Source organism: Sceloporus occidentalis, unplaced genomic scaffold, assembly GCF_023333645.1.
Source record: "Sceloporus occidentalis isolate IW3139 unplaced genomic scaffold, rSceOcc1.0.p SCAF_20, whole genome shotgun sequence".
NCBI classification, from domain to species: Eukaryota; Metazoa; Chordata; class Lepidosauria; order Squamata; family Phrynosomatidae; genus Sceloporus; species Sceloporus occidentalis.
The window spans coordinates 14,404,306-14,432,110 of NW_028317000.1; the positions used below are offsets into that span (position 1 = coordinate 14,404,306).

The 27,805-nt window shown below is 48.0% G+C and overlaps 1 protein-coding gene across 28 annotated transcripts in view; it reads left to right on the top strand.

Moving 5' to 3' along the window:
* NRXN2 (neurexin 2) overlaps positions 1-27,805 on the top strand; it is a 277,457-nt gene that overhangs the window by 91,429 nt on the left and 158,223 nt on the right. For 14 of the 28 annotated variants that reach the window (XM_089483043.1, XM_089483060.1, XM_089483055.1 and 11 more), the window contains 2 exons: positions 2,626-2,927; positions 7,730-7,774. In XM_089483043.1, coding sequence (XP_089339169.1) covers positions 2,626-2,927; positions 7,730-7,774 — 347 coding nt within the window. The remainder of the gene's footprint in view (positions 1-2,625; positions 2,928-7,729; positions 7,775-27,805) is intronic. The other 14 variants (XM_089483046.1, XM_089483062.1, XM_089483047.1 and 11 more) reach the window with 2 other exon arrangements.

A 27,805-nucleotide genomic window follows, 5' to 3' on the forward strand; every position in this document is an offset into this window, starting at 1 on the left:
AGGTTGGCTACCATACGAACGGAACGGCCAGGACATTGCTGGTGATATTTATGCCGTAGTGGTTTGAGCCTCGGATTATGACTCTGGAGATCAGGGTTCGAATCGGTTCAAAACAGACCCGCTCCGGCCGTCCAAAGGGCAAATTTAAATCAATTCCGATCCGCATCCGCTTTGCACTTGCGCGGAATCGATTTATCCAAAAAGATTTGGAAGAAAATCAGCGTTGAAAAGAGGCAGGTTAAATGGGTCTGGCGCATGGCCCCCCTCTCTGAATTGCTTCAAGTGGGAACCAGAGTCATGTGAACCAATTTGCGATCTGGTTTAAAAGGTAGTGGGAACCAGACCGTCTTTACCAAATCAGGACAGTTGGAACATATGAAGGATCAGCCTTCGCCACCTCCCATAACAACATTGGAAGGGATTTATGCTCCACCGGGATGTCGGATTATGCCCCGTGTTGGATTATGCGCCTGTTCCGGCATGGCTTGTCTTATGTGCTTATATTATTACATACTTATATTTATTCCCCGGAGAGAGAGAGAGAGAGAGAGATGCAAAAATTAGCGTGAGCCCGGCAAGCAGAAAAACCATCCAAAGGACCCTAAACGTCAGCGTAAACGCAGACCCTCATATCTGGGGAAAGGAAGGAGAGGGAGTGGTGACCTGGAGTGCGTATCATGTCTGTGCATGTGCAAATCTAAACACACAACACACACACAGACACACTTTCTGTCCCTTCATGCGCACCCCCAAAGGGTCCAACTGTCCTTCCTGGGTTTTATTGCATCCATCCTCTCCTGTCTGCCTGAAGCTTGCAAAGTGTGTGTGTGTGTTAATGCCGCAACAATCGGAGGATGAGATGAGAACCTCCAATGGTGCACAGATATATATTGGATTGACTTTGCCCTGCAGCTTCCTTCCTCCCTTTTTGTCCGATCCTTCCTAGGATGCGGCCGCAGGAGCGAACGGCTTTCAATGACACGATGATTGTGGGGGGAGACGGGAGAGGAGAAGACAGCCAAATTTGTTTCCCAGGCGCCAAAAAGGATGGCAAGTTAATTGGCAGGTGTCATCCGGAGAGGGACATTTTGCTGCACGGAGTCGCATCATCTGTGCAAATGTGGGTGGGGGGGCATGAAGCAGCGGGGACGATGTGGAGGTACTTGCGCAGTCCGGAGGCGGCGCAAGAAACCAATTCTGGTCACAGCCAAACCGAACCCGGCTCCTGCCCATGCTGCATTGTTTGTGCTTTGGGTTTCGGGGACGGATAAGGCGAGAGAGACGAGGGAACGGAAGGAGAGCCATACTGGGTCAAGCTAAGAGCTCTTGTGGACCATTCAATGCAGTGGTCTCTCCACATTCGCTGGGGTTAGGAGTGAAGGCCCCCGCGCATGTAGGAAAACCAACTCTTCTTTTTACCTAAGGGAACACCTCTGTAGGAATCTCCAGTGCAACTCTGTGGTCAACACCTGCCAGAGGTTGATCACAGTCATGCTGGAGGACCTACAAAGGCCTAGAGAGGTGTTTTCTCTAGGAGCGTCTAGGTTCTCCAGCGCAATTCTATGCTCAACTTCTAGTGCAGTTGCGCTAGATTTTTAGGGAGGATATATCGATCGAAACCGCAAATAATCAAAGCCGCAAAAGTCAAAAGCTGCACATGCAGAGGGCCAACTGTTGTTGTCGGTAGGAAGGCTGTAAACCCAAGGTATGCTGGAGTCTGGACCAAGGACCATGGCTTGAGCGATGCCCTTTCAGCCCGCAGACCCCCCAGAACATTGCCATTTCATAATCTGTTACACAGACTGATATCGTCCAAGTAAGGGAAAAGATGCACTTGATATTGTCTCGGATACTCTATTATTGGCACTAAAACCTTGGTGAAAATCTTTGGGGGGCGAAGGTAGACCAAACGGTAGGGCCCTGAATTGGAAGTGACGTCCCCCGTATTTGAAACCGAGGAACTCCCTGCAATCTGGATGCATTACACATGCAAATATGCTTTCCACAAACCCACAGGATATTAAATAATCTTTAATGCAGGGATGGAGAATCCATGGCCTCCCAGATGCTGTTGGACTAAAAGGCCCATCACCCAAAGCTATGGCAAGTTGGGAATGACGGGTGCTGGGGCAAAATGTTGACCTTCCCAGTTGGCTCAGGCAAAAGCAAACTTCTGCAGCATCTCCTAGCTTTGTAGTTCTTCCCCATCAATAACTTTTGACCACGCTCCGATGTTGCTCAGCTATAGAGCCTTGGTATCTGCTGGGGTTTGGTTCCCAAATCCATGGATGCTCAAGTCCCATTACAGTGAACAGTGTCCCTTAATAAAATGGCATAAACAAGGGTTGCTTATTGGAGTGTGTGTGTGTGTGTGTGTGTGTGTGTGTATTGAATATTTTCAAGGTGCCGATGGTTGAGTCCATGGATGAAAGGTCTGTAGATATGGAGGGTCACCTGGATGTGTCCCAATTTACATTTGTGAAATGTTTGTGGGTATGGGAAGCTACCATAGGAACAGGGTTAAGCCAGATGTTATTGATATGTGGAATATTGTTAATGCGCATGATGCCCTTCCTTGAGTCTCCATCCCCTCACCTTTCCTGGCTTCCTCTCTCTCCACTGCAGGGAAAGAAGAGTTTGTGGCGACGTTCAAGGGGAACGAATTCTTCTGCTACGACCTGTCGCACAACCCCATCCAAAGCAGCACCGACGAGATCACCCTCTCCTTCCGCACCCTGCAGCGCAATGGCCTGATGCTCCACACGGGCAAGTCGGCAGACTATGTCAACCTCTCGCTCAAGAGCGGCGCCGTCTGGCTGGTCATCAACCTGGGCTCGGGGGCGTTCGAGGCGCTGGTGGAACCCGTCAATGGCAAGTTTAACGACAACAACTGGCACGACATCCGCGTGACCAGAAACCTGCGCCAGGTGAGCGGGCGGCTGCCGCACACATTGCTCCTTGCTTGTGGGTTGGGGGCGGCAGTAGGAAGATAGACCTGTGGCAATTTCAGTGGGGGCAAAAACAAGACCTTTGGTTGTTTGAGTTTCTAGATCTGTATGTATTTTCTCCTTGTTCCAGACACCATCCAGAGAATGGGTTTTTATAGAAACAAACCAAAGTCCAGGTCTTGGGCCACCACTTGTTGTTGGACTACAAAACTCATTGCAGCAACTTTGGGCTGTGCTGGCTGAGGAATATGGGGGTTTGGGTCCAAGAATATTTGCAATCCTATAATTGGGAAGCATGGGTGCAAACCCAAGGGCGAGTAATACATAGTCCTGGCACTTCTGCATTGTGCCACCAAGAGTACCCTCGCCATTGCAGAATTTCTGGCAGTGTCAGTTTGGAAGAAAGTTGTTCCAGCAGGTTAGCCTTCCCCCCAAAAAACCTGTCCCTTCTTCTCCCACTTTATCTTCAAGTTGCATGACTGATGTTCAGCTATGCTGACCTCCCCTAGATTCCCCCATTCCTGCTTTGCAGCCAGACTCCTGGATAGAAGGGAGCTGTGATGATGGGGCTTTCTCCATACACGTTTCATCCACCGCCACGGCCTCTTCTCTTCATTCAAGCTGGCAGCTTCCAGCCATGTGATGCTCACTATGGTCCACTGTTGGTGCCAAAGAAACCCTCCCGGGCCTCTCTTATGAGCTGCCTCCCAGTTGGATCTTGGGCCCTTTGTCCACCTCTTATGCTTTTACAGGAACCCATGGCTGCAGTGGTTCATTTCCTCACATTTTGGGATGTGCAATGTCTTGATCTTCCCAAGCTCTAAAGCCCCGGGGGCAAACTTTGGAGGGTCTCGACGGCGCACCCTCCATTTCTTCTTGCATGGCCCACCACCCTGTTTCCCCTCCATAGACCTTCACTGGCCACATGATAGAACACTTCTTTGAAAATGCTATTCCTGGCTTTTAGAAGATGCTGGGGTGTTTAGTAGCGTTTAAAGGCAAGTCACACCTCTGATAGCCTCTGGGGATCCCATTCTCCCATCTTTTCCTCCCTTCTAGATGGGGCCTTCAACTGGTTCATAGCCCAGACACTCTTCCTTTGCCCTATAGAATTTACCACAGCCTTCCATAGCCTGGCACCCCCACATGTGTTTGAGTATGACTTCTATCATCCTCGTCAATGAGGGGTAATGGGTATTGGAGTCCAACACGCCCAAAGGAAAAGAGCAGTCTTTTCTGAGAGTTGATGGTTGGTTGAGAGGAGAAGAGTTTGCACTCTTTCCCCAATCCAGATAATGATGATGGTGATGATGGTGATGATGATATTCCTATCCCTCCCTATATGGTGCAAATTCAGCTCACAAGGGGAAGGGCAAGGATTCATTTGGCCTCCTTCATTTCTACAGAGTTAAGCTGTTTTGTCTGACTTCCTTCCTTCCCTTGCACCAATAAGGAGGGATACGAATATCATCATCCTCATCATCATCCTCATCATCATCATCACCATCATTATTTGGCACCAGATTCCCTCCTCTGCTTGGTGTCTGGACCCTAGGGCTGCCCTTCCTGGGCATCCTTTGCTTGACAGGATGCCATTTTGTTGGGTGGGTTTTCAGCATCTCCTATGAACCGAAGAGTGTGTCGCATACCGAGGGTTGCGTTTGGGTTGGCGCACTGGCCTGGGTGGGAAAGGTGGAGAGGGAAAAGGGAGCATCTTTGTTCTGTGAATCCTAAGGGCAAATAAATTATGGGGAGGAGACCCCCACAAAAACCCTTTCTGCCCGTTGGCAGTTGGGCAGAAGAAGCAAGGCAGACAAGCAACTAAACCAACGCCATGGATTTCAAAGGCATCAGATTGAATCGAGGGCAAGAGAGACAATGCGTGAGTGTGTCTGTGTGTGTGTCTGTGCATGACTGTATTAGGGCTCATGCTTCCTTGTCAAACCCAGAAATTGTCAGGGCTTCTCAGCCTCATACAAAGGTCTATGCTGCTTTCAGATACGTTGTGATGGTGCGGCAAAAGGGACCCTAGAGTTTAGTAAGAGACAGCCTTTCTGGCTTCGCACTCTCCAGGGGCAGAGTATATTTGCACTACACAGTTATACCACTTTGATGCCACTTTAATTCCCATCCGGTGGAATCCAGCGCCTTTCCTTTTGGGAATGGACTTAAGAGTGTTATGATAGTTTGGGGGAGTGCATTGAACTGGTGCTTCTTAAGTTACCCGTTATAGTGAAGCAGCAGAGTTTCCAACATGCCAGAGTACAGCACCACATTTGTGCCCATTGACTAGAACTCTTTCTTTCAATTGCTTATGAACCAACACCAGTCCACAAACTGGATCCTGGAAGATCCAGAGCTCTCCGTTGTGATACTGGGCAGCTGTTTACACCCTGCGCTGGCCAGTACTGCTGCTGCTGGTGCGAATCACTCACTTGGAGGTCAGAAGAGGGTGACCACCAGCCTTGTGACAGATGCTGGACACTTCGTTCTGACCTCGGAGCGAGAGACATGCTCCAACAGCGGTGGCACTGGGTGGCACAGTGGGACATATGTGCAAGCACCGCCCAGTGTTGCAATGGGGTGTCCAAGATAACAGACAGTTTCAGGAGCAGAATACGTTGGTCTGATCCCAGATTATTCTGGTCTGTGTGGACCTGTCCTGGGACCTGAAGTCCAAACTAACTGGACTACCTGGGCTGAGGCCCACTGCAGATTGGCTCTCCATTATCAAACTACAAATGATGTTGGATGGAACCATGCCAGTTAAATAGAAACCCTGATGAACTGTGAGGATTAAGCCAGGCTGAGATCCAAGGAGGACAAAAAGACACAGAGAAATTAGATGGCGGATGAGGATTGGAAGACCAAGGATGCTTCCAGATGGATGGCTCTTATCATCATCACCATTACCACCACTATTTTTAATCTCTTCTAAGAAAAACCCAAGGTGCCTTACAATGTATTTTATGTTTTGAAGGTGCTAAACAGCTGCTCCATCTTTCCCTCCTTAATAGATTTTGGGTGACAAGGCAGGGGGAAAAAAGGGGGAGGAAGAGGCGTTGGGAAAACGGTCTTGCAAATGGAAGATGACAACGTCTGAAAGCCTTTCGCCCATGCACATGCGCACGGACGCAGAGTACAATTCTGTGTTCAAGGCAGGGTCCTTGCATAGCAAAAGCCAGGTCTGGAGGTAAAGAAAACCAGGATGGAGGAGTCAGAGGAAGGAGGCTCTTGGCAGAATTGCTGGGAAGCGTTGCAATAGTTTGGAGAGCAAAGAGGGGGTTTTGCGTTTGAGGGACGAGAAGGGATAAGGAGGATGCCTCTGAGCTGGTGAAGAGTGTTTTTCCTTCTCTTTGAGTTTGTGTGCATGTGGTTGTGTGTGTGTTTCTAGGTAGCCAAAGGAGAACTGAAAGCAAAAATTGAGCTGAAGCAATTGGCTTGGCTTGTAGAAAAGGCCAGGGAGAGCACCTGAAAGCATTGGGGAGCATGCAACCTTCCAGATATCACTGGACCAGCAACTCCCATCGCCCCTGGCCAGCACAGTCAATGGGGAAGGATGATGGGATTTGCAGTCCCAACGTTGTCTGGAGGGCCACACATTGCATCCCAGGGAGGGATGATGGGATTTGGGCTCCAACGTTGCCTGGAGGGACACAGGTTGCCTGCCGCATTTGCTGCCGTTGGGTTTCACAGAACTGGCGCGTCTCCTAGGTTGGGCTTTTCAATGGCTCCTCATCTTTCTGCCAAACTCCTTGACAGATTTCTTCCAAACTCCTTCCCACCTCTTTTGTTTTATTTCCTCCTTTTGCAATGAAAGCAACATCTTGGCAATGGTTTACCCAAAGGGAAGGAAGATGGGGGGAGTTGCCCCTGTCCCGTCCCCACGGCGTCTCCGGCTGCTCTCTCTTCTCTTTCTCTCTTTTCTCCGAGCCACTTGGATCCGGCCCCGATCTCCAAGCGGCAGCCTCCCGACGGCCACCGCTGCACCCTCCACCCTGAAAAATAAATATAAAGCAACCCACACATCACAGCTGGGGCAACCCCAGCCAGGCCCGCCGTCCCCCCCCCCCCGTCCTTCCCTTCCCGTCCCCCCCTTCTCTCCAAAAACTGGCCACCTTGGATTTACTAATACTGCTAACATGGGCCTTGCTTTGTCCCTCCATCCTTCCACCTCCTTCACCCTCACCCTCCCACCCGAACCCCCCCCCCCAAACCACCTTGTTAAGAGATTGCGTTGGCAACTTTTGTCGTTGTGTGTTACTAACACGCTTCTGGGGGCGGAGGGTTGGGGTCGCAACTTGGGGACGTTGGGGGGAGACGTCGCAGGGAAGACGCGGCGTCTCGGCTGGCGAAACCGAAACTAACCTTTTGTGCCATTCGCGGAATGTCGGTTGTTCCTTTTTCTTTCCGTTCTTACCAGTCTTTTCATTTCGTTCCGTTCTTTCCTTACTAACCAAAAGATGTAGAGAGTTTCATGGGGTCTTTTTTTGGGGCGGAGGGGAAAACACGGGTGCGGGGTGGATGGCTTTTTTGGGGTGGCGAGGGTTTTGTGGTTTTGGTGTCTCTCGTTTTGCCAGTCGCAAGAACTGGGGAAAATTATTTTTTCCCTCTCTCTCTTTATTTATTTATTTATTTATTTATTTATTTATTTATTATTATTATCTCCCTTGAATTTTCATGGTTGGTCATTTTTTCCCCCCGTTTGTCCCCCTCCTCTTCTCGATTTTTTTGTTTTGTATTTTGTTTGTTTCGATTAATTTCTTACCAAATGCATACAGCACGCAGGAATTGGACACGCTATGGTAAACAAACTGCATTACCTGGTAGATATCAGTCTAATTGTCTAATCATTTCGTTTGCCGTGGGTTTTACCTCTTCCCTTCCCTTCCTTTCTTTACCTTTATTAATAATAATGATCATCACAATCACTAATTCGGTTTTTTAAAAAAACAACAACCGTCATTTCGGAAAACAAAACGGACGCACGCCGGGGCGCACGAGCCCATGTGCAAAAATTTGAACAAACTAAGTTTAAGAAACTAGCTAAATTTATTTCTCCCCGAATTAGTATTGATATCAAATTTCGCAAGGAACCCAAAAACTCCCCGGCATAAACTTAGAATCAGAAAAGCACACCAAAACCAGCCATGATACGGATCTCCCACTATGAAAACTATTCATTACTTTTCATATTTGCACACCTGGTTGTCTTGTGTCCTCCGTCTTATCTTCACAAGACACCTGCGAGGAAGGCCAGGCTGGAAGAGAGCCGTGGCTCAAGCCTACTTAGGTCATGTCTACACATACCAGTTACACCAGTTTTACTACATCCTTACCATGACCTAACTATGGCCAAAGCCCTAATTCGAGTATGAACTGTCTACATGAGAAAAAGCCGGTTCCGTGCCGAATTTGCTTCATCCCTGCCTAAATCCATTTTTAAAAACTCGCCTTTTGCTCTGGATTTTGCAGGAATGCTCTGGAGTAATGCTTTACACACAGATCCCACTGTGCCTCTTGGCACCACTGCTGCTGGCACATGTCAATCAGTCAATCAGTCAATCAATCAATCAATCAATATTTATGCCCATAGACCAAATCTATGCATTAAAAAATACACACCGGTCACTCTCTCTGAGGTCACAACAAGGTGCCCGGCTGTGTGATTGGCGCTGGGCACCTCGTTTCTGACCTCAAAGGGAGTGACTCATGCCAGTGATCTCTATGCCAACGCTCACTTTTGAGTCAATGGCAGCTTGGCTACTTGACCAGGTGAGATAAACCTTATGGCTGCTTGCAGTCGGAGTACATTCAGGGCCATGGTAAGGGAAAACACACACAAGGATGACAATTTTCATAGCATTTCTTGTAACAGTGGTGGCACCGAGTGGCACAGCGGGATGCATGTGTAGACAGCTACCTGGCATCACTACTGATTGCAGAGGTAACAATGTGAATCTGCTGCCAGAGTACTCTAGGAATAGCCTAGAGTATTCTCACTGGTGTAGATGAGCCCTCAATGTGTTTCACAGCCAAGTGGGAATCTGAACCCGCTTCTCGTCCCTCTTTGGCTGAAATCCTGTCAGTGACTCCCAACCGCACAAGGCACTTTTGCAGCAAGATTTAGCAGAGACAGGAAGATGCCAGAGAAATCCATCTCTGGGTCCAGGAGCAGTGGCATTACTAGGGTTGGCATCACCCAGTGTGCCAACTCTTTGCATGAACCTCCCATTGACCTCTTCCCATAACCACACCATGCAGAATCCTTAGTCACGTTGTTGTTTTGGTAGTAAGAGCCTCGGTGGCGCAGTGGTTCAATGCCTGTACTGCCGCCACTCACTTGCAAACCACAAGGTTGTGAGTTCAGTCCCAGCCAGGGGCTCAGGGTCGACTCAGCTTGGCATCCTTCCTTAGGTTAGTAAAATGAGTACCCAGCTTATTGTGGGCGATGGGTTTACAGATTATAGACCGCTTAGGGAGTGCTTAAGTGCACCGATAAACAGTATAGAAATGTACAGTCGCCCCTCTGTTTTTATGGGGGATCCGTTCTGGACCCTCATGCAAAAATGGAAAAGGCTGATATTGGAGTTCCTGTCAATTGCAATGGCGGCGCGCTCCTGCGCATGTCCCATTGTGTCGCTCTCCATTTGCTCCTTGCATATTTCCGAGGGACGTGGACTCCAAATCTGCAAAATGGAGAGGTGACTGTACTTGCTAAAATTGCCATTCCTTGCTATAATTCCCTTATGTCACTGAATGCAGTGGCACAAACAACTAGCAAAATTAAGCGTACAATTTAAACGTACCCAGTGCCCTCCAAAGGCCTTAGACTACAACTCTCATCTTCTCAACCAACCGGGGATGATGGGGTCCATAGTCTGACATAACATTGCATGGAGGAGGCCGCTCTGGCATAACCCAGCTATATATCGATAAAGAGGCGTTTCAGATTGACGGCGCTTGGCACCATCGGTCAAAAGGAGCGAGCCCATCTTTCCTCCTTTAATGTCTCCTCCCTGCCTTTGGGTAAGACATGAAAAGATGGAGGATGTTCTGGGAAAATATGAAAGAGGGTTACAAGTGGAAGATGATAATATCTCGAAGCGCCGTAACATTTCATTTTATCGCATGATAAAAATACATTTCCCAAAAGCACCAGAAAAAAGCACCCTCACTTGACCAAAATCCAGCTCTGGCTAAATAGGACAAGCAATAGATGATGCTGGGCTGCGGTTCCCATCTTCCCTGTCCATCATCATTGCAGGTTAATGGGATCTGGAGTGTCCAAAACACTGGCCTGTACCAAACTCCTAGACAAAGTGAGGCTGCTGGCTCAGGCAACAGATTGGGGTCTTCAGGCAAATGCAGCAACATCTGACTTGTTTAATTTGATATCGTATATTTGCTGCTAAGAGGTGGAAAGGCATATTTGGGGTTTGCTACCTCAGATGCCAAAGTAACTTGCCTGGCTTTGAGTAATAAGTACTTTTTGGCCGCAATGTAGCTGGATGCCATTTGCTGCTCAGCATTTGGACAGGGTCAGCCCCATAGTCAGCAATAGCAGCCAAATTCAGGGCCCCCAGTATAGCATAGTTAATGTGAAATGCATTAAAGAAATGGTATAATTTCACAACAACGTCATTATAACAAACTCCGAGGATGAGGTTGAGACACTTTAGGCCTTCCAGATCTTTTGGACTACAGACTTCTGGGTGCTGCAGTTGGAAACATCTGCAGGTCCACAGGTTCCCCAGCGGAAAGCAATCCAAGAAAAGGGAGATTCCTGCTAATGGTGCACCCAAGAATGAGAAATAACACTTGCATTAAACGACACACCGACACACCAGGCACATGCGCACCGGCAAAACCAAATAACCCCCCAGCCGTCTAATTTTTGCAATGTTTCCTACTTCTCCCCCCAAAACCTCGAACATGTACAGGCACCGAAAAATAATAATAGCATGAAAACTTTTCCTTTTGCAAAATCAATAGTGCAATCGATTGCAGGGGGAGAAAAATCAATACTCGGAAGGCTTTTCAAAAAAGCGTTTTATTTTATGGTTTCGACTTCCCTCTCCCCCCCCCCCCACTCCCACCCCACCCCAAAAAATCCATGGAAAACACCATCCCATGAAGCAACTTCTGTGCGCTGTTACACTTGCGCTGTGACCCCAGCTGCCCCCCAGGGAAGGACGGCACACTGGCAGCCAGCTGGGGTACTATGGGGAGGGTACCTGGGTCCAAAACAAAAGAAACAGGGGCAGCTTGGAAAGATGAAACACCAGCCTCACTCCACCTATTCTAATTCCCAGATACGGTGGAACAGAGCTCAATGGGGAAGGATCCCAAAAGGCCTCCAGAACAGACATTTCACCTTTGCAAGGAGTCTGGCTTAGTCCTTGGGCCCTCTCTGCCCAGCCTGGCACATTTTGGGGCGAGGGGTTCTCTTTTCTGCTCTTTGTGGGGGGATTGAGGAGGTTTGCCCCCAATGGGCATTGTAAATCTGGCTGCCCTGTAACCCGTCCCGCTCCCCTGGGGTCCGGCTGCCGGCCAACCACATCCGCATGGCATGCTGATCCTGTTTTCGGGCATGCCGCTTCTGTGTCCAGCTTTTGGATTTGATTTCTTGGTTTGGTTTTTCAGAGCAATGTTTTTTTGTTTCTGGGGCTGCAACTAACACTCTATGTTGTACATTGTGTCCGTTTCCCCCCACCAACCCACCCGACCCTTTCCCCGTCCTTTTCCCCCCCCAACGCTCTTCCGACCCCGTCCTACTTCTCTCCACCTTGCATGGCCCCACAGACTTCACCACTTCTCTCCACTCCACCGTTTCAAAGGGGAGCAACCGGTGCAAGGGAGGTTCAAAACGGGGAGAGAAAAAGCCTGGGATTGAGAGGTGCATGGGATACGAATGCACAAGAGTGCAAGATGCGTGTGTGTCTGTGTGTAAAGCAGTGTGAATGGGATGGTAATGAAGAGGACCTTTTGTGCCTAACTTTCCAAGTACAGCGGGTGCTTGGTATCTGCCTGGGTTTGGTTCCAGGACCCGCCATGGGTACCCAAATCTATGGATGTTCACGTCCCATGATATAGAATGACACAATAAAATGGTGTCCCTTATATAAGATGTCAAAAATATACAGTGGGCCCTTGGTATCCACTTAGGTTTGGGTCCAGGACCTTTGTCGATACCAAAATTCATGGATGCTCATGTCCCATTAAATACAGTGCCATAGTAAAATGGTGTCCCTTGTACAAAATGGCAATATCAAGGTTTGCTTTTTGGACTTTGTATATATTTTTGAATAGTTTCAAGCTTGGAGCCATGGATGAAGAATCTGTGGATACGGAGGGCCGAACGTATGTGTGCATAAGGCCCATGTTTGGGTTTGCCGGTCTTCTTCCAGGGCTTGAAATTTGGACACAGGCTCTGGCCTAAGGATAGGAATACAAGAGAGGTCCTTATAGGATGAAACCAGAGTCCTGCCTGGAGCTGGGCCATTGCCAAGGATCTTGGGGTTGCACCTATCTTATTTTCACCATGCACCGAGCTTTAGGATGCAAAGGGATCTTGTGGCACCTTTGAGACTCAACTGAGCAAAAGACGTTGTAGCATTGTAGATTCTGGGTGCATCTACACCTAGAAAAGTGCAGCTAGTCATCCCTAGCAGAGGCATCGTTTCCAGGGAGTGTTCGGAGTTGTTGGTTAAAGCACTTCAAAACCCATTTATATTTGGAGATGTGCACTGTCTGTCGATAGCAGGTGGGTTCCTTTTAGCTGGGCTCATTCGGAAAATGTCAAGGTGTATATATAGCTTAGGGCTTGGACTGTGTATTCCTGCATGGCAAGGGGGTTGGACTGGATGACCCTTGGGATCCCTTCCTATGATTCTAAGTGCTGGCCTGGAAACCAAAGTAGGCCTGATGTCTGTTGTATTAATGCAACCAGTTGTCCGCAAATAGCAATTTTGTTCAGGGAACAGCAGATCAGGGGGAGCAGACAGCGAAGAGGAGTTGAGAACCCTTCCGTATTTGCCTTGGCTCTGAGAAAAATCGCACCAAACACCCAGACGCGGCTGTTCGCGTTGACAGGGAAGTCTCCCCCGTGGATTTTCTCCTCCGCCTGCAAATCGATGACCCATTCCTTGGAGGCGGAGGAGCGATCTCGAGGCTGAGGATTTGGGCGTGCGCCTTCCCGAGGTGAGGAACGAATGTTGCGGAGCTGCGAAAAGTACCTTTTTGGGGACTGCAGCCTCCAGAAAAGGAACTTTTGCAAGCTCTTCGATGTTCTCTGTGTTCCAGTATGCGCTGTGGATGCATACTTTCATCACATGTAGGTTTGCAGCACATCCTTCAAAGGAGTGCAATTCGTGATAGGCTCAGAAAGGTGTACAAGAAAATCAAATCACTTGTGGGTGCAAATTTGGTGTGTCATACCCTAAAGGTATCCTGTCGGATCTTGAAACCTAAGCAAGGTCAGCCCTGGTTAAGACTTGGGTGGGAGACTTCCAAAGAGTCCCAGGTGCTGCAGGCTATATTTCAGGAGAAGGAACTAGCAAAACCATGTGACACTGCTTTAACTTCCAGAGAGCTCTGGTGCCACAACAAACTACAACTCCCAGGGTTGTGTAGCATTGAGCCATTGCAGTTAAAGCGGTGTCAAACTGCATTATCTCTGCAGTGCAGATGCAGCTTCAGTTACTCAACAAGTACAGAGAAAGGACATTCGTAGGCTTTTCAAACCCGTTTTCACATACATTTTTCAAGTCTGATGCCATTCCCTTGCAATCCCAAGATATATTTATATATGTAGGGAAGAGGAAAATAACAGCGAATGTAAGTAGCAACACAAAGAGGTAGCTTTCCTAACATTGCAATGAATAGTGACTTTTTGGTAGGAGTAGGGAATAAGTTATTTTCAAAAAGTAACCTTCCAAGCTCTGGAAAAGTTGTTAGGCCTTTTGTTTTTGGACTGCTACAGCTCTCCAAATCCAGGCATGCTGATGCCTTCAAAAATATCGAGGAGTGGAACGTGTTGCTGAAGAGAGAAAGATGGAGAGGGAGAGACAGAGAGTAAGAAAGGCTGGATGATGGATGAGTGGAACACAGGAGGGATGGATGGATGGATGGATGGATGGATGGATGGATGGATGGATGGATGGATGGATGTGCAACCATGCCTACTTTGAATTCCTTAGCCACCCAAATACATGGCCTTTGGAAAGAAAGCTATCCTTGGGTCTATAAAATCATACAATTGGAAGGGACCCCAAGGGCCAACAACTCCAACCCTATTCTGCCATGCAGGAATACACAACCAAAGCACTCTCAACCAATGTCCATCTAGCCTCTATTTAAAAGCCTCCAAAGATGGAGACTCCACCACACTCTTCCTCTGTCAAACAGCTTTTACCATCAAGAAGTTCTTCCTAATGTTGAGGTGGAATCTCTTTTCCTGTAGCTTGCATCCATTGCTCCATTGTGTCCTATTCTCTGGAGCAGCAGAAAACAAGCTTACTCCATCCTCAACATGACTTCTGTTCAGATATTTAAACATGGCTATCAGATCACCTCTTAACCGTCTCTTCCTCAGGCTAGACATACCCAGCTCCTTAAGCCGCTCCCCATAGGGCTTGGGAGTTTGCAGGGAAGGTTCTCCAAAAGAAGATGGAGCAACTTTCTCTGGGTGCAAGGGGCAAACTGGATCCTTACTAAACCAATGGATTCCCCATAACAGCTGCGGCTGGTACTGCTGTCACCATTGGGGAGCTGCCACCAGAGTTTCCAAAAGTTTTGGCAATGTGGCAGTTTTCTGCGGTGCAGAAATGTAGCTCCTCTTTTGGAGAACAGGCTTTTGGCCATTGGTTCCAGATATGGCCCAGGAGCTGTATGTGGCCTGCACCCGCTCTAGCATCGCAGCCTCTGAAGAAGCTGGAAATGCTGGAAAGTGCGGCTGTCTTGGTTCCCAACACCCTCTTGCGCTATCTATATACGTGCGATGTTGAGCATATATATATATATATATATATGGGAATGGTTCTGCAGAAACCTCCCAGCTGTCAATATCTCCCATGTCGCAACTTGCAAGGAACAATCTTAGTTTGCTAAGAGGCGCTCCGGTTAAAATTAGATGAGGTTTTCCCTCATTTGGTTTGCCATTTTGGTGTGAAGCTGGAAGACTGAAACCTTGAGACGAAACAAACATTCGCTCGAAATGCGAGGCATTTTTAAGTTTAATTGTATTTTTATTTTTGCATGCCTTCCCTGTGAAGGGACTGCAGCGCATGAGGCGGCGCTGTGGATGCTCCACCTGAGCCGATTCACCACAATCCAGCAGATGATGATGATGAAGATGATGATTATCCCACCTCTCCAATTGGATTGAAGTGGGTTACAACAGTAAAATAATTACAATACACTCATCTCTCCATATTTGCGGCTTTGATATTCATGGATTTGATTAATATGTTCTCTCTCGGAATCTCTGGGTCCTTCAGTGCAACTCTGTGGTCAAGTTTAACTAAAAGTGGCACTGAAAGACCTAGAGATTCCTAGAGCGGACACTCCGTTAGGCCTTTGTAGCTCCTCCAGCGCAGTTCTATGGTCAGTGTCTGTTGGATGTCAACCACAGAGTTGTACCGGAGGACCTAGAGAGGACACTACACTAGCCGTTTTGTAGCTCCTCCAGTGCAACTCTATGGACAACTTAAAGGTTAAAGGTTGCACTGAAAGGCCTAAAGATTCCTAGAGAGGATACTCTGCTAGGCCTTTGTAGCTCCTCCAGCGCAACTCTATGATGCTCAGTGTCTGTCAGACGTTGACCATAGAGTTGTGCTGGAGAACCTAGAGATTCCTAGAAAGGTGTCCTCTCAGGTCTAAAAACATTGCGGTTTGGTTATTTTCAGTTTTTCCATATCCACGGGGGTCTTGTGCCCCTAGCCCTAGTGAATACGGAGGGACAAGTGTAATAAAAACAACAATAAAATACTTACATACAACGTCAACATTATAAAATCATATTAAAAATCACTAAAACATCAACATTTGCATCATATCGGGAGCCATAGCTGCCAGATGTGGAGCTCTGGAATAACCAAATACTTGCCTGCCTTTGTTTCTGCTTAGGCAATACCTTTCTGGTCATGGAAAACCAGTTTGGTGTTGGCCGCATGGACTGGCAGCGGGTCTTCGGGATTTCAAGGCTTTTTCGTCCTTAGTTGGCAATGCCAGGGCTCAGATCTGGGACCTTCTGCATGCAGAGCAAGTTCTCTGCTGCTGTTAAATAGGGCCATAGAAAGCGGTCGGTCACAGCGGGAGTCCATCTAGTTCAATATAATCTGCACCCAACTGGCAATAGTTCTCCAGGGTTTCAGGCTGGCTCCTTCCCTCCCCTTGCTTGCAAATGCTAGGGATCGAACCTGGACTTTCCGCAAAGCCATGTGCCATGCGCTCTCCCACTGAGCGATGGCCGTTCCCTCGGGGTTTTCCAGGGGCCTGTTTGTGCGCTCAGGTGGATAGGAGACAGAAGGATTGTCGCCTCCGCGCATGTGGGGGCATGTGTGTTTCTCATGCGTGGGTGGCATGCTTCTTTTCAGACATGTATGTGCTCTTCTTTACCTGTGGCAGGTCTGTGCACAGTACCACTAACACCCAGTGGTTCTTATCCGGTAGCATAGCGTTGCATTTTGCAACCCCCATTGCCTGCTCCATAAAGAAAGCCTAAAAATGTAGAGCTGCATTGATCCATATCGACAAAGCAGTTCTAATCTCCTCATAGAAGAGGGGTTTTGGAAAGTTTAATGGGTCTTACTTGCCCATTCGGGACCAAGCCACTCATAAACAGTTTTATGGCATCTGTGGCTGGCATCTTCAGAGAATGCTGACATGGACATGAGTTGGGTATACATATACTTCCAAGCCAGCATTCTCTGAAGGTGCCAAGGCACAGATGCTGGCGAAACATCAGGAATAAACTCTTCTAGAACATGGCCACAGAGCCCGAAAACCCCACAAAAAACTATGGATGCCAGCCATGAAAGCCTTTGACTTCACACTCATAAACAGTGCGCACTGCCACAGGGATTGCTGCTGTTTCCAGCTTATGGCGACCCTAAGGACCTTGTTGCAGCGTTTTCTTGGCAATATTGGTTGGGAAGGGGTTCGCCATTGCCTCCCTCTGAGGCTGAGAGAGTATAACATGGCCAAGCAGGGGTTCAAACCCTGGCATCCAGAGTCATAGTCCAATGCTCAAACCATGCTGGATCTCATCACGGCAATAGCTCTCAACAATAAATGGGGAATTTGGACTTTTCCAAGCAGCACTATATAGTCAAACCCTTACATCTGCAGACTTTATATGGATAGCAACAACTACAGATAATGGCGAGGGCTATATTTCTGCCAGGGGTTGACCATAGAGCCACATTGGAGGACCTCCAAATGCCTAGAGATAACTTGCTTCCAGATGTGGGTCGGTGAAATTGCAGCTACTGATTCCCACTATCTTTTAAACTGGATTGCAAATCAGTTCGAACTGGTTCAAATAACCCTGGTTCCCACTTGAACCGAATAGAGGGGGGCTATGTGCCAGGCCCATTTAACCCACGTCTTTTTGACGGTGATGTTTTCCACGTCTTTTTGGATAAATTGATTCTGCGCAAGTGTGAACCGGTTGCAGATCAGAATCGATTCAAATTTGCCCTTCGGCCGGCTGGAACGGGTTCATTTAGAACCGATTCGTTTGTGAATGCGAACCACAAGTGGGTTGTTTTACAAGGGGAAAAATGCGAATGGGGCAAATGTAGTGGGAACCACACTCCACTTTTGAATCGATCCATCGATTCAGATTGCAAACGGATTTATTTGTAAGTGAGAATGAGGCTCTAAATTCCCCGGTCGTCTCCTTGTCATGGAAGACAGACTGGTGCTTCCCACTTGGAACGGCCTCTTTCTGTGGCCATACTTAAATGAAAGTCCAGTGCCAGTCTAGTTGGCTTCTGCACATGAAACAGAGGAGAGCACCATGTGTTCCTTTGCCTCGCCTAACAAAACAATGCGGGTCTAGTACTTGCACCCGGGTCTCTGGTGCAGTACTAGACCAAACAAGGTCTCATTGGTGCCACATGTTGTTCCCATGGGGAATATTCTGTGGCCCATGGGTCCTTTCAAGGGTGGGCCACTTCAGTGCTCCCAGGGGTCCATTTTCTGACTGTGGGACCTTCTAGGAGCTACATAGACCTCTGAAACCCACCAAACCACCTTGAATGTAGAAGTCACATCTTGAATGGAGTGCTTTGCATTGGTTGCGCAGTCTGTTGGGGAAGCACTCCGTGAAAGTGGACCTGCGTATGGAGAAATAGTTCCTTGTGCAGGTGTGCAACAGCCGCCATCTTGTCATTGGTCTGAACATGGCCCAGTTTGCCTAATCTACCCACTGAGCGTCCCCCCCTCTGCCCTACACAAGCTTGCATTTAGAAATCCCTTTGGTGCGTGCAGTTATGGTGACAACAGCAGTGTGTGTGCACGCACATGCGCACATGCAGTTTTCATCTGGACATGTGCCTAAGACAATGCAGTAGAAAATCATAGAATCGTAGAATCATAGAAGAGTTGGAAGAGACCCCAACGGAGAGCCATCCAGTCTGACCCCCCTGCCATGCAGGAACTCTCAATCAAAGCATCCCCAACAGATGGCCATCCATCTCAACCGTATTGAGCTGCTGTGATGCCTCTGGCTTGTGCTTGAGCACACTTTTTCTCCCTGTGGTTTACGGAGGTACACTTTCTCTATCCAGCCTCTTTGGGGGCATTTCTGAAATCGGTGTGCCAGAGTCCTTGAAGTGTGTCTCTGTGTGTGTGTGGCTGTGGCTGTGTGGTTATGCGCATGCCTGTGTGTGAAGGGTGCTTGGTACCAATGGGGTTGGCTTCAGCTCCCCTCAGGTGTGAAGAAATGACCATGTACCCTTCCTTGGAAGGAAGTAAAAGCCTAAAACCTGAGCTCTGGATGGGCACCTCTTCCTGCTCCCCACAGACGTGCTCACAATGCCTACTTTGATGCGCTGCCAGGTGCTCCCCTTTGAAGCGGCAAAGCGGACATCCATCATTCTGCTGACTCTGTCTCTCTCTGATTCCTCCACCTTGGCCTCCTTCACTCTTTTCCTCTGGCCTGCTTGCTTCTGCCTGCTTCTCCTCCTCCTCTCCTCTCTCCTTTTCTCTCTCTTTCTCTCTCTCTGTACCCATGAGCTGGTACTGCCAACGCTGTGCCCACCCCACCCCATCCCATCTAACACGCATGGAGGCCGCTCGGGGCCTGTCTCCCAGCCGTTGCGCAGCTTCTGTCTCCATCCAAGTTTCTCTCCACCGCTCTCTCTCTCTCTCTTTCTCTCTGTCGCACTCTCTCTCTCTCTTTCTGATGATTAATTAATTAATTAATGGAGAGTCATGATTAATGCTAGCCGATAATTAACTCCTGTTGTACTAATAGTTGTACTAATTAACGGTTGTGTCGACTGTTCCTACTAACTGCCATTTTTGTGTCTGAAACTTTTTTGCGTTGGTCCAAGGAGACTGCCCCAGATTTTTTCTTTTCTTTTCTTTTCTCAAGCAAACCCACTTTGCCCACCCCTCTCTCTCTTTTTCTCTCCCTTCTTCGTTCCTCCTTTCCCCACCTGTCCTTGCTCTCCTAGTCTTCTTTGGGCGCTCTTTCCAAAAAATGGGGTGCTGGTGCATTTAAAAGACACTTGCGCATGGAGCTCTTCCAGCCACATTGTCAACTAGTTGGAGAGAGGATATCTGTGCCGACTTAGGGACCGGGGACAGAGAAGCGCACTGCTTTTCCACTTACATTCCAAAAAGATGAGAGAAGGAGAAAGTTGGGAATATTATAGGTTGGTGGTTTTCATAAAAATGGAAGAGCGAGTCCATTCCGGCTACCAGAGGTATTGAACTCCATTTCCAAAATGGTTTGAACACCTTGAGATTCACCGACTGCGGAAAGGATGTGGTTTGACGCCACTTGAAGTGCTGTCATGCCATTCTGCAGCATCCTGGGATTTGTTGCTGTAAATGGTCTTTGACCTTCTGTGCCAAAAGTTACCTTGCCAAACTACTAATCCCAGGATTCTGTCGGATAGAGTCATGGCAGTTGAAGTGGCGTCAAAATGCGTTGTGCAAATACATCCTTGGATAGCTCCGGCAAAGTTCATACTATAATCCAGAATGGATTCATTGCATCAGGTGCATCAGTCTAGGGCCTTTCTGGCTAGTTTTGTGGGTCAGGGATGAAGCGGGGGGAAAGATGGGGGTTAGGAAAGGCAGTGCTCAGGTTTGAGAACTAGACAGGGGATGATGGGCTTCAGGTTGGCCTCTGAGACAAAGATCTAGGGCAGCCTTCCCCAACAGATAGACAGTAGTGCCTATGATCCCCAGCCAGCATAGCCCATGGGCCCTGGTGTCTGAGCATTATGGGAATTAGTTTGTTGTGGGTTTTTCGGGCGATGTGGCCATGTTCTACAAGAGTTTATTCCTGATGTTTCGCCAGCGTCAGTGACTGGCATCTTCAGAGAACGCTGGCATGGAAGAGAGTGGGGTATACATAGATTAAGAGTCACACAGTGTGTGTGTGTGTGTGTGTGTGTGTGTGTGTGTGTGTGTATACACACATATATATACACATATATACACACCCCACTCTCTTCCATGGCAGCATTCTCTGAAGATGCCAGCCACAGATGCCGGCGAAACATCAGTAATAAACTCTTCTAGAACATGGACACATCACCCAAAAAACCCATAAAAATCTAATGACTTCTGTGTTTGCAGAGAGCTGGCCAAGGATGGTTGGATTTGGATGTCATTCCTTGGAGAGTTTGTTTTTTTGGGGGGGGAAACAAAACAGATCAGGGGCTTAGAGCAACAATTACCAAATGCCACTCCTCCAGGCGTTTTGGACTTCAGCTCCCATAAGCCTCTGCCATCTGAGTCAATGGTTGGGGATTCTGGGAACTGAAGTCCAAAACACCCAGAAGGTCCAATATTGGGAATCAGTAGCTTGGAGGGAAAGGTTTATTTGAGGATCCGCCACCCAAACCAATGGCTCCCCACCTCCCGCAACCCGTCCACATCCTAACTTCGTTTGCATGCTGTTGTACTGACTAATTACTAATAAGATCCTTCTCCCCCCTACTTTCCTCGTCCCCTCCCTCTCGCCATCTCCTCCCTTGACTTGATGCCGGGAAGGCGGAAAGCGCCAAACAGCCCTGGCCACACAGAGACACACATGCGCACGCCCCTGCGCTTACCTCCAGAAATCTCCTCCTCCACTTTCTAGCTCAATGCATCCTTCCCACATCTAGCTCTTCCGTCTACACAAGTCTTGATGGTTTAGGTGAAATCATAAAAGGGGGGAGGTACACCGCCACCGTTCCTCCTTGCATGCACACAGGTTTGCACCACTTCACACGCGCACACCGTTTCAACACTATGTGCACCCTCGATGCAGCCACCGACCCCGAGGAATGGTTTTCCCTGAATCCCCGCTGTCCATTCTTGGGTGCATTTCTGGAACCAAAGGACCTATGGTGATGCCCTGCCTAGTCTCCCCAACTTTGCTGCAGCCCAGTCCAGGTATTTCCATTCCTTTTTGAATCCGAAGTGGGCCCAGGTGGGGAGAGGTTTGCTTTTTGTCTATAGCAGATCTTTGGTTTTAGCTCAGCGACGGAGGAATGTGTAGCTCAGTACTGCTCCCTGCAGGATACACTTATCATCCTGCAGGCCAGCAAAGGCAGCGGAAGAAAGGATGCCAGAATAAAAAGGATGTGCAGTTCTTAAGCACAAATCCACAAGCAGAAATGATGTGCGCAGGGCCGACGTTCCGGCCAAAGTTTCCTGGTTCCTCCATTGTTGTTATGGTCCATCATTTGGGACAGTCGTCGGGATGAACCGCTTGTTTGGAAAGTCGAAGCCAAAGGCGCCACCGCCGCCGAACCTGACCGACTGCTTCAGAAAGGTGCACAGCAGAGCAGAGTCTATTGTCAAGAACATTTCTAGGCTTGATGCATGATCAGAAATGGGTCAAACCTTTTATTGGGGCGACTGGAGCGCCATGAAAGCAGCCCGTTAGTGGCACAGGCCTTTGGGTTTTCTTCACGTCGGGCACGGCGGTACAAACATTAAGGGATACTGCAAGAAACGTGTCCAATAAAGCACTTCTACTGGGAGATTGGACATCGGGCGCATGTCTCTGTGGATGCAAGATGGATGCTGCAGTCCCAGAGAAGAGAAAGCATGGAAAATATCTAGGATGGAACGTCAATGCTTTCTCTCCATTGCTACCAACTAGAGAAATGGCTGCTAAGCCCAGAATGGCCTATTGGCTTTTCCAAAACTGAGCTGGAAGGAGGCTGGATTCAGAACAGAGAGCGTTTACTGCATCCCTGTCTATCATGTTACACAACGCAGTCATGTCTGGTGTTTTTAAACATAACTTCACGACCGGCAGATATGACAAGTGTAGCATTCATGTCAGTGGGGCAGAGCATCTGTTCTGGGTGCCAGACTGAAGTCTGAAAGAGCTATCCTAGGGAGGGATAAAAAGGACACCCAAAAATAGTTGGAATGTAATAAGAAAACAAGGAAAGGAAGGAAAAAACTTGGACATGGGAGCATTGCAAAGGCCTTGGCGATCCCCTGTCAAATGTTGTGAATGTCGCATTTGCGATTGCACAACAAACACGTTGCCTCCCTACACCGAAACCCTTTGTTTTCAAGCAGGATTGCCGGTTTTGAGGTCGGTGCGGACGTGTCTCCTTCCTCGGTTTCCTTTCGTTCGGAGAAAGGGGAATTGCATTTCAACACGGAGCAGAAGCGGATCCAAACAGACCTTTTCAAATACAAGTCAAACGACTAAGGAATCCATAGCATAAACGGAGAGGCAGCAAACAAAATGAAGGCACAGCAACCAATTGCTAAAGCCATTTGCTTTTTCAGGCCTGTCGTCTTGCACTCCCTAAATCTCTGCTTCTGTCATTGGAAGGAATCCCCTTCCTTTTAAATGCCTGGGTTTAAATACCGGTTGTTACTGTTGTTTTTAAAAATGGTTGGTATTTTTGGATGTTTCGAAAATGTGTCATGCGCAGCTCTGTGCGTCTTTAGCTATAATCACATATCTGGCTAATTCAGGCTGATGCGCTGTGCAATGCTTTTGAATATATCAGGGAAAGAGGCGGATTTAATCCAGGATATCCTAGAATTTTCTTCCTTGAAATACAGATGTGAAAAAAAAAGTACAGCTTATGGGTTACCTTCAGTACTTCATGATTCATTTTTGAACTCCGGGGGTTTTCAAAATGAAAGGGAGAAAGGGAAAAAAGAAAGAGAAAAAGGGAACGAATTTTCACATTTTGGATGGCGTGCAAGTTGACAAATGCTGATAGAAATGCAATAATTTCTATTGCAATTTGAAATGGATGCAAGGAATAATGAAAGGAAAGTGGAAATGGAACCATTGCCAAAGAAAGCCAAGGAGGAAAGCGCAAAGGCAGGTTTATAGGTGAACATGAAGAAAAGAAAAATAAAGACCACCGGTGATTTATATCACTGTAAAGGAGATGAAATAGCGAAAGATTTTCCTTGCCTTGGCTCATTCATTATGGAGGCTCCGGTCAAGGAACCAGAAGAAGACTTGGTATTGGAAGGCCAGCGATGAAGGAACTAGACAAGATCCCAAAGTGACAAGATACATCATTGAATACTAAAATTAGGACTGTCCATGCCATCGTGTTTCCAGCTTCTGTGTATGGCTGTGAAAGCTGGACAGTGAAGGAAGAGAAGAGTGAAGAGAATAGAAGCAAATCATTGGAGATGTGATGCTTGAGAAATCTTCCTGAACACATTGAGGCTGCTGCCATACTTTGGCCACATCATGAGAAGGCACGAACTATTAGAAAAGACACCAATGCTAGGAAAGGTAGAAGGTAGTAGAAAGGGAAGGAGGCCTCATGCCAGATGAATAGACTCAATCGGAGAGGTCAGGGGCCTGAATTTGTAGGACCTGAACAGAGCAATGGAGGACAGGGGGCCTTGGAGGTGTCTGATCCACAAGTTCACATTGAGTCGGTGTTGACTCAAGGGCAGTTAACAACAAGCGTAAGAGCAAATCAAGCCTGAATTCCCTCTAGAAGCCAAGATGACTAAATTAAGGCGATCCGAATCAGTGGATCGATTCGAGATCGAAGCGTGCTTCCCACTACATTTGCCCTGGTTGCATTTTCTGGCATCAAAATAACCCACTCGTGGTTCGCATTCGCAATAAATTGCTTCAAAATGATTTGGTTCCAGCCATCCGAAGGGCAAATTTGAATCGATTCCGACCCGCTTGCAGTTTGCACTTGCGCGGAATCGATTTATCCAAAAAGATGCGAAAAAGACCAACGTCAAAAAGATGCCGATCAAATGGGTCTGGTGCATGGCCTCCCTCCTGGAATCGCTTCAGCGATTCGGATTAAGTGGGAACCAGGGACGTTTCAACCTGTTCGTACCGAATTGCGATCCGGTTTAAAAGGTAGTGATGGTTGTATTTTGGCTATATCAATAGCAATAGCAATAGCAGCTTCATTGATATACCTCTTTGTGCCACCTAAGCCGTCTCTAAGCGGTTTGCAACTGTAAGCTAATGGAAAGTGTCTCATACACAAAGGAGGAGACATGACTCTAGAACAGACGGTCATGCTTGGCAAGGTAGATAGCAGCAGGAAAAGGGGAAGACCACATGGCTCCCATCATCCCCAGCCAGGGCAGCCACATGGGACCTGCAGTCCAGCTTCGCAAGACAAGGGACTTTTTTGCGAAACCATGGAAAGCTGCAAAAGGCTGAGAGACGCTTCTGGCTGCAGAAGGCATGAGGACCAGAGACGAAGCAAGCTGGTGACCTTTTCCTCTGATCCCTCTGGCTGGTCTTTTGCACTCGCAGGCCCCTCTTTTGCATCCGTTTATTGATACCTCCTCCAGAGTCATTATCGCCTTGTTAACACAACCCCTGGCGGTCTCCCTGGTGCTACATCGAGAGGACCTTTTGTGCCGCCAGCCGAATTGCCCATAAAATGACTGCGCCCGGGTTGTCGGCTGTTGAAAGATCAGCAGGAGGAGCTCGCTCTTTTTAAGTCCTTAAGCGCTAACCTCTTCCCTCGCAATTAAAACTCCATGGGGACACCCCAGCTTAGCCTTGCCATCTTTCTGGTTTGGGGCGGGCAGCCATGTGCCCAGCGTTGCGCAGAAGACGGCATGGAGGCCGTTCCAAAGACAAACCAATGCCTTCTTTCCGAATCCACAAAACAGCGACGCCTTTATTGGAACAATCAAAATGCAAAGGATAAATAGAGGCTGCAAGCTTTGGAAGCTCCACCGTCTTCATCATCAGGCAAAGGTCTTAAAATTCGTACTGGAAGGGGGGGGGGGGGGAATAAGGATGATGATAGTCCCAAGCCTGCATTTTGTCAAGATACTCTCAGTTCATTCGTGAAGGACATTCATGCAGGCCTTGATTCCCACTGCGTTTTATACCGGATCGCAATTCAGTTTTAACCAGTTCGAATGACCCTGGGGCCATGCACCAGACCCATTTAACCCGTGTCTTTTTGATGCCGATTTTTTACGCATCTTTTTCAGTAAATCGATTCTGCGCAAATGTGAATCAGATGCAGATTGGAATCAATTTAAATTTGCCCTTCGGCCGGCCGGAGCGGATCCATTTTGAATCGATTCATGCATCGATATGAACCACAAGTGGGTTATTTGGGGGGGGGGAATGGAATTGGGACAAATGTAGTGGGAACCATGCTCTGCTGTCGAATCAATCCATCGATTCAGATCACAAACTGATTTATTTGTAAGTGGGAATGAGGCCTGTATGAATACTCTGAGAGGGAAGCAAGATACAAAGAAAATTTGCTTGCCTTTTTGTCTTGCTAATAGAACATAAAAATTCTGCTAGGTTGGATGGGCATCTTTTGGGGGTACTTTAGTTGGGTATCCCTGCATGGCAGGAGGTTGGAATAGATGGCCTTTGGGGTCCCTTCGAATCTTATAAATGTCATCTCTGGATCTCTGTCCTTGCTTCAACCTCATTGTGAGTCCCTCTTGTTGCAGAAAAAGCTCAATCACAGGTCCCTCTCTTTTATGTATATGTGTGTGTGTGTGTGTGTGTGTGTGTGTGTGTATATATATATATATATATATATATATATTCTTTTAAAAGGCATTTGTTCCTTGTTTGCCGGGTTGCGACGGTTGCCTCTTTTTTTATTATTATTTATAGGCCCGAGATTGGCTTTTTATCTGTTCGGCGGCAGACCGCAAACCATTTAGGTCGAGGCTGAAATTCCACGGAAATGCAGCGCAGCCTTAATGGCTTGTGGGTTGCAGCCTCCTCCGAGGGCTCGCTTTCCAAATAACTTCTGCCTCTCTATGCTTCCTGTCCTGGTGTGTTATTCTTTGCTTGGTTTTGGGGAGGAATGAAAAGAGTTCCTGGCTGGCTTCCCAAGCGACTCCTCTTCCCCGATGCATTTGCTCGCTCTGGGTGAGGTCTGCAAGGAGGCCTCCATGGAGCTCCGGAAAATACATATAGTTGGATCCCAGAGGAGGAAATGAGCAGGTTGGTTGTTCCAAGAAGCAAGCCTTGCTGAATGAGATCCAAGAGCCATTTCATCCAAAGGCGGAAAGATGCATGATGCCATTGGGCTGATGCAGAGCCATTTCAGGAGCAGAGGTGGGGACACAACCAAGGCTGTGTTAACTAGAGTTTGGAAATGATCCATTTCTGGATGACGGCATCCAGAATCCACCAGCCGGCATGGAAATTGCCACAATGCGTTTTCAAGTGACGCTAAGGCAAGCCATAACCTAGGAGCCGGTGTGACGCCGTGGTTTGAGGGCTAGATTGCAACTCTGGAAACCCAGCTCAACCATGAAACCCATTGGGTGACCTTGCGCACGTCCCACTCTCTCAGCCTCAGGGGAAGGCCATGGCAAACCTCCTCTAAATAAACCGTGCCAAGAAAGCCTCAGGATAGGTTCGCCTTAGTTTCGCCATAAGTCGGAAACGAATTGAAGGCACGCAGCAACAACGATGGCAAAGCTATTGCAAGGTTTTCTTGGCCGGATCCCTTTGGAGTGGGTTTGCACTTGCTTTCTTCTGAGGCGGAGAGCGTGCGACTTGCCCAAAGTCATCCAAGGGGTTTCCATGACCCAACGGGGATTCGAACCCCGATCCTAGTACAACATTCATACCACTCCGCCACACTGGTTTTCAACTTGATGTTCGAGGTGCTAGTCATGACTTGTGAAAGTTGGGCATTTCTCTCTGGATGATATGCTGATACTGGAGATAATGTGCACCTTCATGCCTACCTGACCAGTGGGAGCTTGTGGCTCTTATGTCAGGGGAGCATTCAATCCGTTCCAGACTTGAAAGAAGAATTCCAAAGGGAGCTGAACCCATTCCCCCAAAACATTAAAATTAGGCTTCTATAGGTGCCTCTGCACCGTACAAATAATGCAATTTCGACACCGCTTTAACACATGGCTCCTTATCACAGAATTCTGTGATTTGTAGTTTGGTGAGGCACGCTTGGGCAGAGAAAGGAAAAGATCCTGCAAAACCACATATCCCAGGATTCCATGGGATGGAGCTGCAGCACTTAAAGCAGTGCTAAACAGCTCCCCCCCCCCCCCCCCGCGGTATAGGCACAACCAGAGTATATGAAAGCTTATGCTACAATGTCTTTGGGCCTTTGAACAGCCAGCTTCCAGAATGCCCTAGCCACAAGGGCGAACTTGTAGGTTAGGGATTGTGGGAGATG